This window comes from Corythoichthys intestinalis, chromosome 16 (genome assembly GCF_030265065.1).
Source record: "Corythoichthys intestinalis isolate RoL2023-P3 chromosome 16, ASM3026506v1, whole genome shotgun sequence".
In the NCBI taxonomy this organism is placed as follows: Eukaryota; Metazoa; Chordata; class Actinopteri; order Syngnathiformes; family Syngnathidae; genus Corythoichthys; species Corythoichthys intestinalis.
The window spans coordinates 44528563-44542017 of NC_080410.1; the positions used below are offsets into that span (position 1 = coordinate 44528563).

Sequence of the window (13455 nt, forward strand, 5' to 3'; positions counted from 1 at the left end):
AGAGCTGTCCAAAGACACCACCAGAGACAGAATTGTAGACCTCTATATGGCTGGAAAGGGTTATAAAGGGAATTGTATACTGTATTTTCTTGTATTTACCGATCGCCTGTTTGTATTACTTTAACACACTTAATATAATCAATCAGGGAATATTATCTTTTCTCGTATTTACTATTTGACTGTATTACTCTAACACACCCGATATAAAATAAATAGCACTTATATCATAGTTTAAGAAAAACAAGCAGAATATATTGGATATAGGCCATATGAGATACATGACGCCTTCTTATCACGAAGCACAACGCTTGCGTCATGCAACTGTCTGATCAAGATTGACGCTGACGAGGCAAGACATCTACAAGCCCACGTCTGCACCACCAACTCCTGTCCAATCCACAAACAGACAATAATCCTAAACAATGCCCAAACACACCCTTCCTCTGCCCACAGCCCGCCCCGCGAGAGCCTTCAAAAAGACAATGTTTAACTTAACGTTGTCATTTTTCTCTGCAACCTTTTGTTGACTTGTAATATGGTGACTTTGGAACGAGTCTGCCTCATCGCCTGAGTCTGTTTCTGTTTCGCCTTGCCGTTTGATCGCTTTCGACCTGAATAAATTGCCAACTTGTGCTTCGAATGCTTTTTCCAGCTTTCAAAATGGAGTGAGTACAAGGGGTTAAGACTAAGGTGAACGTGCGGAATTTGGCCGGGTTTTCGGGTACCGCTGGCCCGGGTCGTTGTAGCTACACCAGCGCGGGTCTGGCGATCTGGCTAAAAGGTCAAATTCCTTCAGGGGCAATTGCCAAGCAGCAAGGTGATATAAGGTCCACCGTTGGAGAAAATATTAGAAAATAGAAGAAGCCAAACATGACTGCAATGCAAAATCTACCCCGTAGGATCTCAATGGTCCTAAGAATGGTGAGGAATCAGGCAAGAACTACACAGGAGGAGCTGATCAATGACCTGAAAGGAGCTGGGACCACCATTCCCAAGGTTATCGTTGGGAATACACTAAGACATCATTGTTTAAAATCATGCATGGAACGGAAGTTTACCCTACTTAAACCAGCACATGTCCTGACCAGTTTGCCAGTGACCATTTGGATGATCCAGAGGAGTCATGGGAGAAAGCCATGTGGTCATTTGAGATTTAAATGGAACTTTTTGGTCTTAATTCCACTCATAGTGTTTGGAGGAAGAAGAATGATTAGTAACATCTCAAGAACACCATCCCGACTGTGAAGCATTAAGGTGGTAGCATCATGCTTTGGGGGTGTTTTTCTGCACGTGGGTTTGGACGACTGCACTGTATTAAGGAGAGGATGACCAGTGCCATGATGGTGAGATTTTGAGGAATAACCTCTTTCCCTCAGTTAGAGCATTGAAAATGGGTCGTGACTGAGTCTTCCAACATGACAATACTCTGAAGCAGACAGCCAGAATTACCGAGGAATGGCTTCGTAAAAAGTATATCAAGATTCTAGACGGTCCTAGCCAGTCTCCTGACCCAAACCCAATAGAAAATCTTTGGAGGAAGCTCAAACTCTGTGTTTCTCAGTAACAGCCCAGACACCTGATTGATCTAAAGAAGATCTGTGTGGAGCAGTGGTGCAAAATCCCTGCTGCAATCTGTGCAAACCTGGTGAAAGGTTACAGGAAACATTTGACCTCTGCAATTGTTATGAAAGGCTACTGTACCAAATATTAACATTGGTTTTCTCAGGTGTTCAAATACGTATTTGCTGCAGTATAATAAATGTTAAAAAAAAATCACACACTGTGATTTCTGGATTTTGTTTTTTTTAGATTGTCTCTCACAGTGGACTAGCACATACCATCATCAGGTTATTATAGTTGACCGATTTTCAAATATTCTTACAGTGGGGCTGATAGGTATTTAGTCAACCACTAATTGTGCAAGTTCTCTCACTTGAAAATTTTAGAGAGGCCTGTAATTGTCAACATGGGTAAACCTCAACCATGAGAGACAGAATGTGAAAAAAAAAACTGAAAATCACATTGTTTGATTTTTAAAGAATTTATTTGCTAATCATGGTGGAAAATAAGTATTTGGTCAATACCAAAAGTTCATCTCAATACTTTGTTATGTACCCTTTGTTGGCAATAACTCTTCACAAGCTTTTCACACACTGTTGCTGGTATTTTGGCCCATTCCTCCATGCAGATCTCCTCTAGAGCAGTGATATTTTGGGGCTGTCGTTGGGCAACACGGACTTTCAACTCCCTCCACAGATTTTTTTGTGGGGTTGAGATCTGGAGACTGGCTAGGCCACTCCAGGACCTTGAAATGCTTCTTACGAAGCCACTCCTTTGTTGCCCTGGCTGTGTGTTTGGGATCATTGTCATGCTGAAAGACCCAGCCATGTCTCATCTTCAATGCCCTCGCTGATGGAAGGAGATTTTCACTCAAAATCTCTCGATACATGGCCCCATTCATTCTTTCCTTTACACAGATCAGTCGTCCCGGTCCCTTTGCAGAAAAACAGCCCCAAAGCATGATGTTTCCGACCCCATGCTTCACAGTGGGTATGGTGTTCTTCGGATGCAATTCAGTATTCTTTCTCCTCTAAACACGAGAACCTGTGTTTCTACCAAAAAGTTCTATTTTGGTTTCATCTGACCATAACACATTCTCCCAGTCCTCTTCTCGATCATCCAAATGCTCTCTATCGAACCGCAGACGGGCGTGGACGTGTACTGGCTTCAGCAGGTGGACACGTCTGGCCGTGCAGGATTTGAGTCCCTGGCGGCGCATTGTGTTACTGATAGTAGCCTTTGTTACTGTGGTCCCAGCTTTCTGTAGGTCATTCACTCGGTCCCCCCGTGTGCTTCTGGGATTTTTGCTCACCGTTCTTGTTATGATTTTGACGCCAAGGGATGAGACCTTGCATGGAGCACCAGATCGAGGGAGATTATCAGTGGTCTTGTATGTCTTCCATTTTCTAATAATTGCTCCCACAGTTGATTTCTTTACACCAAGCGAAGAGTGAAGAGTTCCAGAAAACGTTTGGCCTCCGTTATTGCCAACAAAGGGTACATAACAAAGTATTGAGATAAACTTTTGGTATTGAGCAAATACTTATTTTCCACCATGATTTGCAAATAAATGCTTTAAAAATCAAACAATGTGATTTTCTGTTTTTTTCCACATTCTGTCTCTCATGGTTGAGGTTTACCCATGTTGACAATTACAGGCCTCTCTAATCTTTTCAAGTAGGAGAACTTGAACAATTGGTGGTTGACTACATACTTATTTGCCCCACTGTACATTTTCTGTCCCTTTAATCCAACCAGTCACTCACCCACAGCGAGCCTATGCGCGTCAAAAGGGTCCCAACAAAGGTCGGCCACGTTGACAGAGTTCTGTACGGTGGGCATGGCAGTGTCCGGCAGCTTCCCGGGTCGTGAGCGCTTAAGAGAAGAGCGATATGTCATTCTTTCGATTCACTTTTCTCACTGTTTAATTCAAACCTCAAAGATGGCGATCTGGCCGCCGGATATGGCGAGAGGCACGGCGGCGTGCAGGCGATTGACGCAGAAGCCGTCGCACTCGCCTGGCGTGGTCAATTTGAGGTCGCGTACGTTGGTGATGTGCGTGTCGCGGTGCAGCACCGTGCCCACAATGTGTCGGAACTTGGAGGTCGGGCCTGCGTCACGCGTCGGTTAGATGTAAAGGCTAACCTAGACCAATAATATTTGTGCGACTGACCAAGAAAGTTCTGGAAGGCCTTGGACGCCTGGCCCGGACTTGGAGAAGGCAGGAAGCCTGAGGAGAGACCTGAGGTGGAGGATGGTGAGCGGGATGGGGCGGCGCTGCTGCTTGGGGTGCTGATTGGACTGCTGGAGATGGAACAACCACGTGCTGCCTCCTGTTGCAAATAGCCACTAGCTTAGCACTATGAACAAGTATTGGCTAATGAAGGTGCACATTTCGATCGGTCAACCGATTTCATAGATTTTTGGGCATCGGTGATGGTTGATCACGACAGCGTATCACAAAAGTGAGTTCACCCCTCGCATTTCTGCAGATATTTAAGTATCTTTTCATGGGACAACAATGACAAAATAACACTTTGACAGAATGAAAAGCAGTCTGTTTGCAGCTTACAGTTGTGGTCAAAAGTTTACATACACTTGTGAAGAACATAATGTCATGGCTCTCTTGAGTTTCCAGTTATTTCTACAACTCTGATTTTTCTCTGATAGAGTGATTGGAACAGATACTTCTTTGTCACAAAAAAACTTTCATGAATTTTGGTTCTTTTATGACTTTATTATGGGTGAACAGAAAAAAAGTGATCAAATCTACTGGGTCAAAAATATACACATACAGCAGCGCTAATATTTGGTAACATGTCCCTTGGCCATTTTCACTTCAATTAGGCGCTTTTGGTAGCCATCCACAAGCTTCTGGCAAGCTTCTGGTTGAATCTTTGACCACTCCTCTTGACAGAATTGGTGCAGTTCAGTTAAATTTGATAGCTTTTCTGACATGGACTTGTTTCTTCAGCATTGTCCACAAGTTCTCAATGGGGTTTAAGTCAGGACTTTGGGAAGGCCATTCGAAAACCTTAATTCTAGCCTAGTTTAGCCATTCCATTACCTCTTTCGATGTGTGTTTGGGGTCATTGTCCTGTTGGAACACCCAACTGCGCCCAAGACCCAATCTTCGGGCTGATGACGTTAGGTTATCTTGAAGAATTTGAAGGTAATCTTCCTTTTTCATTATCCCATTTACTCTGTGTATAGCACCAGTTCCATTGGCAGCAAAACAGCCCCACAGCATAATACTACCATCACCGTGCTTGACGGTAGGCATGGTGTACTTGGGGTTAAAGGCCTCACCTTTTCTCCTCCAAACATATTGCTGGGCATTGTGGCCAAACAGCTCGATTTTTGTTTCGTCTGACCACAGAACTTTCCTCCAGAAGGTCTTATCTTTGTCCATGTGATCAGCAGCAAACTTCAGTCGAGCCTTAAGGTGCCGCTTTTGGAGCAAGGGCTTCCTTCTTGCACGGCAGCCTCTCAGTCCATGGAGATGCAAAACACGCTTGACTGTGGACACTGACACCTGTGTTCCAGCAGCTTCTAATTCTTGGCAGATCTGCTTTTTGGTGATTCTCGGTTGAATCTTCACCCTCCTGACCAATTTTCTCTCCGCAGCAGGTGATAGCTTGCGTTTTCTTCCTGATCGTGGCAGTGACAAAACAGTGCCATGCACTTTATACTTACAACCAATTGTTTGCACTGTTGCTCTTGGGACCTGCAGCTGCTTTGAAATGGCTCCAAGTGACTTTCCTGACTTGTTCAAGTCAATGATTGTTCAAGTCAATAATCACTCACAAGAAATTGCTAATTCGCGATGCTGTATGTATATTTTTGACCCAGCAGATTTGATCACTTTTTCTGTTAACCCATAATAAAGTCATAAAAGAACCAAACTTCATGAATGTTTTTTGTGACAAAGAAGTATCTGTTCCAATCACTCTATCGGAGAAAAATCAGAGCTGTAGAAATAACTGGAAACTCAAGAGAGCCATGACATTATGTTCTTCACAAGTGTATGAAAACTTTCGACCACAACTGTATATAATAGAGTTAATTTATTATTCCCTCAAAATAACTCAAAATATAGCCATTTATATCGAAACCCCTGACAACAAAAGTGAGTACACCCCTTAGAAACTACATACATCCCGAAATGTCCAAATTGAGTACTGCTTGTAATTTTCCCTCCAAAATGTCATGTAATTCGTTACAGGAGTGCTGTCAGCATAGCTGCAGAGATTGAAAAGGTGGGGTGTAAGCCTGTTAGCGCTCAGAACATATGCCGCACTCTACATTAAATTGGTGTGCATGGCTGTCCCCCTAGGAGGAAGCCTCTTCTCAAGACGGTACACAAGAAAGCCCGCCTGTCTCATCAGACCATAGGACATGGTTCCAGTAATCTATGTGCTTTGTTGACATGTCTTCAGCAAATTGCTTGCGGGCAATTTGATGTAGAGTGCGGCGTAGGGTCTGAGCACTAACAGGCTGACCCCCCCCACCTCTTCAATCTTTGCATCAATGCTGACAGCACTCCTCTAACGAGTCACATGACATTTTGGAGGGAAAATGACAAGTACAACTCAATTCGGACATTTAGGAATGTACGTAGTTTCTATGGGGTGTACTCACTTTTGTTGCCAGGGGTTTAGATATTAATGGCTATATTTTGAGTTATTTTGAGGGGAAAATTAACTCTCTTATATAAGCTGCACACAGACTACTTTTCATTGTGTCAAAGTGTCATTTTGACAGTGTTGTCCCATGAAAAGATTTACTTAAATATCTGCAGAAATGCGAGGGGTGTACTCACTTTTGTGATACACTGTAAACATATACTCTCAGGACCCCAATGTTAAACATTGGAACGCCAGCTGCAATTTGCTACATCCGTTCCTACTCTGGCAAGGTAACCAAATTTCTGCATGAATTGGAATTAAGTACTCCTAAATACCCTTTAAGTACCCCTAAATACCAACATAACGCTCTAAAAACATGTATGATACGTGGAAAAAAAGAAAAAACGACTGGAGACAAAATGGCAGATGAGACTCCGGCGTCATAAAGTCGAAATCACACAAGTTGGGTACGTAGTAACCTGGGACTACCTGGAGTTATAGGATAGTAATTGTTTTACAGCCACTAGATGGCCTCATTACTCTTTCCGTTGTGGTGAATTCTGTTAGATATTACCTGTTTGGTGAGAGCTCACATGTGGCTCACATTCAGCACTATAAAGTACTAAGTAGAGTTGCCGATCAATCGGGTCCTATCACATCATTTTCAAAGTATCGGAATCGGCAAAAAAATATCGGCCATGCCTTTTTTTAATATATATATATATTTTGATTAAATCGTTTTATAATTGTATTTAACGTTACAGGCATAATATGTTACACTCATCCAGAGTCTTTAGTTTAGGCGTAAGGTAAGGTTATCAAATTTATCCCGATAACGGGGGTAATTTATTATTTTTTTTATAATGTATCACGTTAAAATATTTGATGCAATTAATGCATGCGCTGCACGACCCACTCACGCATTGTCGCGCTCAATCTGTAATGGCGCCGTTTTACCTATATAGAGAGCGAACAGGCAGCGTAAAATGAGTAGAGTTAATTTTGGCAGCTTTTGGAGCCTTTTTTTAATTGGCTAAAGCCTTACAATCCCTCTCCCTACGATTAGAAATATCATGGGAAGCAATGTGGGGAAACAAAGTAGCAATTGATCTTTTTCTTAACACCTTATGTTATTTCCCAACGCAGAGAAGATATATCAATTGGTAGCACTATGCACAGTCATGGTTCCACTTCCCATCATGCATTTGGGCATGTCTACAGTATCATTTACTGAAAGCTCAACAAATACACTAGATGGCAATATTTAGTCACAATTTACAAAGTCACAAGTCTTTCTATCCGTGGATCCCTCTCACAGAAAAAATGTTAATAATGTAAATCCCATCTTGAGGATTTATTGTCATAATAAACAAATACAGTACTTATGTACTGTATGTTGAATGTATATGTTCGTCCGAGTTTTATTCATTTTTTTCTTAATGCATTGCCAAAATGTATATGATCGGGAAAAATTATCGGGAATGATTGGAATTGACTCGGGAGCAAAAAAAGCAATCGGATCGGGAAATATCGGGATCGGCAGATACTCAAACTAAAACGATCGGGATCGGATCGGGAGCAAAAAAACATAATCGGAACAACCCTAGTACTAAGATGCAAAAATAACTATCCAAAAACATGCATTATACATCACTGTACTGCCCTTGCTGCAGACAAAATGGCGGATGAGACTTCAGCGTCATTAAGTCGAAATCACCTAAGTCGGGTACGTAGTAACCCTGGGACTCCCTGTAGTTAAAGTATGGTAATTGTTTTACAGCCACTAGATGGCCTCATTACTCTGCCTTTCCTTGGTGATGAATTCTGTTAGATTATGAATTCAGTTAGATAGTACCTGTTTAGTGAAAGCTCACATTTGGCCCACATTCAGCATTATTATAGGTTACTGAACAGGAAATGACTCAAAATGTCCTCAATAGCAAGTAACTTGTAAATGCCCACAAAAGATTTTCACGTCATTTCTTGTTGATTTTCAGTCACTTCCTATTGATTTTGGGGCATTTACAAGTCACTTCTTGTTGATTATGGGTTAATTAACAGGAAGTGACTCAAAAATGTCCTCAAATGAATAGCAAGTAACTTGTAAATGCCCACAAAAGATTTTCACGTCACTTCCTGTTGATTCTGGGACATTTACAGGGTCACTTCCTGTTGATTTTGGGGCATTTACAAGTCACTTCTCGTTGATTATGGGTTAATTAACAGGAAGTGACTCAAGAATGTCTTCAAATGAATAGGAAGTGACTCCAAGTCAACAGGAAGTAACCTGTAAATGCCCTAAAATGAACAGGAAGTATCCTTTAAATGCCCGCAAGACTGACTGTGAATGATCTGGTTTCAGTGCCATTGATGGCGCTCGACGTTTAATCCAGTTATATTATTTCAAAGGTAATATTCTTTTTTTTTTCTTTTTTACAATAAAACAAGAGTAACGGAGTATTTAACATGCATGCTGCTGTTAATGGAAAAAAAAATATTGAGATTGTCAAAAACTATTAAACAGTGACGCGTCAATATTACCTTTGTGTCCCCTCTGATAGCATCCATATTTGCTGGCGTCGGCTTGGCCTTTGGTGCCTCAGCCGGTTTGGATCGCTTGTCCGGGTGAAGGCTGACTTTCTCCACCTGAGCACAGACCACATGGATAGTTCTGTTGATGGACTTAAATTTATATTAAAGCACAAAGAAGTATCCTTGACCTGCTTGTTCCCGCCCTGCCACCACTCATCAGCAGACATGGCCGGACTTGGGCCTGCAGTGTCCGGGTAAAGGTCCGCGTGGAAATCGTAGCCGGAATTCTGATCGCAAACACAAACCAAGTTTAAGAGTGTTAAGTATTAAAATGGCAAATGTACTGTATGGTTAATGAAAAAATAACAAATCTGCTTCGTCTATCACTGTTAGTGCCTGTTAAAAAGACAACCTTGCGTGGGACTTGATAGCTGATGGGCACGATGCAGTTGTCCGTCAGCTGGAGAACGCGCATCACTTCACAAGACATCACATCCAAAGCCATCTTGGGTACCATGGCGACGCCGCGGGTTGACATGTCGGTCAGACAGTGGCTCACTATAGACGAATAATGTAATTCATTGGAAAAACACATTAAAATATAATAGGAAGGCAACAAATAGGTCAATGTTACATTATTGTAATGTAATTATTAAATACATGTTGTAATTAGGGCTGTCAAAATTATCGCGTTAACGGGCGTTAATTAATTTTTTAAATTAATCACGTTAAAATATTTGACGCAATTAACGCAGATGCCCCGCTCAGAGAGATTTAAATGACAGTACACAGTAAAACGCTCACTTGTTGTGTTTTATGGACCTTTGCCGCCCTCTGCTGGCGCTTGGGTGCGACTGATTTTATAGGCTTCAGCAACCCATGAGCATTGTGTAAGTAATTATTGACATCAACAATGGCGGGCTACTAGTTTATTTTTTGATTGAAAATTTTACAAATTTTATTAAAACGAAAACATTAAGAGGGGTTTTAATATAAAATTTCACTAACTTGTACTAACATTTTTCTTTTAAGAACTACAAGTCTTTCTATCCATGGATCGCTTTAACAGAATGTTAATAATGTTAATGCCATCTTGTTGATCTATTGTTATAATAAACAAATAGTCCTTATGTACCGTATGTTGAATGTATATATCCATCTTGTGTCTTATCTTTCCATTCCAACAATAATTTACAGAAAAATATGGCATATTTTATAGATGGTTTGAATTGCGATTAATTGCGATTAATTACGCTTAATTAATTTTTAAGCTGTAATTAACTTGATTAAAAATTTTAATCGTTTGACAGCCCTAGTTGCAATACATGCAGTGTATTTTAAAAGGAACCTCAGACTTAAAAACATGTTAGCTTTAATAAGCCATAATTGTTCTCTTTGACTAAAATATGTTATTAGAAACATATAATATTGCCATTGATTTAAAAATATTTAGTAAATGTTTTGACCTACGGAGGCCGCCAAGTTTTACGCGCCCAATACACGCTAGGGGTGATGACGTGGTTGGACTGGACTGGGAAAATAGGTGTGCTAGCTAGCAAGCGAAGCTAGTATGACAATTGCCACGATTTTGTCACATTCTACTTGCTACGCGTTCATTTTTCTACAATAGTAATCTGATTAAAGTTAGTTTCCTTCGTGTCTGTGCGTTACTATTTTTTCATTCCCTCATAACGTATGTAAAATGAAGATTATTGTAGTCATATACGAAGAGCATTTTGAATAGAAAATGCTAAAATAAAAGGTTCCCTGAACGTGTTTCCATGACAATCTCTTAGCTATTTCCTGTTTTGGTCTCGTGTCACATGTGTTGTGGGACTGAAGGCGTGGGCTAGGCGGGTGGACATTGGAGCCGAGTGTTGACACGTTGCGAGGGAATGTTGATCTGTGGATATCCATGAATGAAGGTGAGTATTTTTCCTTCATTCTGGAGGGTATCAGCAAAAGGTTGGACTTCCTACATGCGCGGCCGCTTCGTAGCTTTGCTGTAGCAACGACGGGCAGTCATCGCTCCAAGTTGGCAAGCTTTGTTTACATCATATGCGTGTTGCACATTTATGCCGTGAGGTGATGTGTTCGTTTAGCATCTGTGGGATGTGTTGTCAGTCCGATTGAGTGTAAAGTGCTTAGTTGCCGTCATGTTTTGTGGCCAAATTGACCGCGTGTGTGTTGAGACGACGACTTCCGGGTTGTGGACGCGCATCCGCGCCCACCACCTTTGCAATTTTGTGCAGTCAGTTTGCATTGTTTTACATTGGCACTGATATGCTGTTAACCATAAGCCGAAATTCAGAAGTTTTGACATTAGGCTTAATCTTAGAGTTAGCGAGATTTAATTGGTCGGTGGAGTTGATTTCAACAAATTCCAAGCAGTTTGTCAGATATTTGTTAGTTTCAGGGCTCCGGAGTGGCTAAGCTAGCGCGAAATTCTGATATTCCCCTTTAAATTCAATCATCGGAAAGTCAATTACATGTGATGACATTTTTCCGTTTGTCATTCTTATGTTGAGGTGGCAAAGGGAGAAAAATGGGTAAAAAGTAACTGACAGATTACTTTTAAAGGAACTTAGTTACTTTGATAATGAAGTACTCAGTAAAGTAACTAGATTACTTTTTTGAGGCGTAATCAGTAATCAATGATTAAATTACTTTTTCAAGTAATCCGTGACAACACTGATGGTGACGGCGCACACAGATGCAGCGACTCACAGCTCTCCCTTTCAGTGCAGCGTTGCCCAATGACGTCACTGCCCACAGTGCATTGCGTCGTCAACAACAATGGGCCTACTAATTAAACTAATTTTTAACAATTTTATGAAAACGAAAATATTAAGAGGGGTTTCAATATCAAATTATTATAATTGTTACTAACATTTATCTTTTAAGAACTACTCTATCATTAGTACCGGTTAATATTTTAATTGTTTACCATTATGTCTAAAAGTAAAAGTGTATTTCATCAAAACGGCTAAAGTGGTAACAATTGATTTTATAGAGTTATATACATGTCATTTGAATGTACAGTGGGGCAAATAAGTATTTAGTCAACCACCAATTGTGCAAGTTCTCCTACTTGAAAAGATTAGAGAGGCCTGTAATTGTCAACATGGGTAAACCTCAACCATGAGAGACAGAATGTGGAAAAAAAAAAAACAGAAAATCACATTGTTTGATTTTTAAATAACTTATTTCCAAATTAGAGTGGAAAATAAGTATTTGGTCACCTACAAACAAGCAAGATTTCTGGCTGTCAAAGAGGTCTAACTTCTTCTAACGAGGTCGAACGAGGTCTAACGGGGCTTCACTCATTACCTGTATTAATGGCACCTGTTTTAACTCAATATCGGTATAAAAGACACCTGTCCACGACCTCAGTCAGTCACACTCCAAACTCCACTATGGCCAAGACCAAAGAGCTGTCGAAGGACACCAGAGACAAAATTGTAGACCTGCACCAGGCTGGGAAGACTGAATCTGCAATAGGTATAACGCTTGGTGTAAAGAAATCAACCGTGGGAGCAATTATTAGAAAATGGAAGACATACAAGACCACTGATAATCTCCCTCGATCTGGGGCTCCATGCAAGATCTCACCCCGTGGCGTCAAAATGATAACAAGAACGGTGAGCAAAAATCCCAGAACCACACGGGGGGACCTCGTGAATGACCTACAGAGAGCTGGGACCACAGTAACAAAGACTACTATCAGTAACACAATGCGCTGCCAGGGACTCAAATCCTGCACTGTCAGACGTGTCCCCCTACTGAAGCCAGTACATGTCCAGGCCCGTCTGCGGTTAGCTAGAGAGCATTTGGATGATCCAGAAGAGGACTGGGAGAATGTGTTATGGTCAGATGAAACCAAAATAGAACTTTTTGGTAGAAACACAGGTTCTCGTGTTTGGAGGAGAAAGAATACTGAATTGCATCCGAAGAACACCATACCCACTGTGAAGCATGGGGGTGGAAACATCATGCTTTGGGGCTGTTTTTGTGCACAGGGACCAGGACGACTGATATGTGTAAAGGAAAGAATGAATGGGGCCATGTATCGAGAGATTTTGAGCGAAAAATCTCCTTCCATCAGCAAAGGCATTGAAGATGAGACGTGGCTGGGTCTTTCAGCATGACAATGATCCCAAACACACAGCCAGGGCAACAAAGGAGTGGCTTCGTAAGAAGCATTTCAAGGTCCTGGCGTGGCCTAGCCAGTCTCCAGATCTCAACCCCATAGAAAATCTGTGGAGGGAGTTGAAAGTCCGTGTTGCCCAACGACAGCCCCAAAACATCCCTGCTCTAGAGGAGATCTGCATTGGAGGAATGGGCCAAAATACCAGCAACGGTGTGTGAAAAGCTTGTGAAGAGTTAAGGCCCAAGTACACTGCATGCGTGATCGTTGCGGTTCCGGTCCGGTTCAGTGTTGCCTGCGTGCCACGCAGTCCGTCAAAAACAGGCAAATCATACCGGCTGCTGCACGGCTGCGGTCCGCCAACCTCGTCCCCCCCCGTGAGCTATCGCGTGACCGCGCGCGATAATGTGCCATTTGAAACAACGAAAAACACACGGAGTCTATACTCATCAGAGAAGCAGAGAGAGAGAGAGCACATATTTTCTTTGCATATTGATATTTTAGTTAATCTGGAATTAAGAGACAGACATGACTGCATCATGATGAGATCAGGACAGAAAAACACACATAATAGGACACCTTGCAGCT

The 13455-nt window shown here is 41.6% G+C and overlaps 1 protein-coding gene across 2 annotated transcripts in view; it reads right to left on the minus strand.

Moving 5' to 3' along the window:
- Nucleotides 1–13455, minus strand: part of LOC130904304 (mitochondrial import inner membrane translocase subunit TIM16-like) — a 285942-nt gene that overhangs the window by 32749 nt on the left and 239738 nt on the right. For both annotated transcript variants that reach the window (XM_057816981.1, XM_057816977.1), the window contains exons 12-17: nt 9133–9278; nt 8909–9007; nt 8730–8834; nt 3734–3893; nt 3496–3671; nt 3327–3435 (exon numbers count right to left, since the gene is read on the minus strand). In XM_057816981.1, the coding sequence (XP_057672964.1) occupies nt 3327–3435; nt 3496–3671; nt 3734–3893; nt 8730–8834; nt 8909–9007; nt 9133–9278 (795 nt within the window). The remainder of the gene's footprint in view (nt 1–3326; nt 3436–3495; nt 3672–3733; nt 3894–8729; nt 8835–8908; nt 9008–9132; nt 9279–13455) is intronic.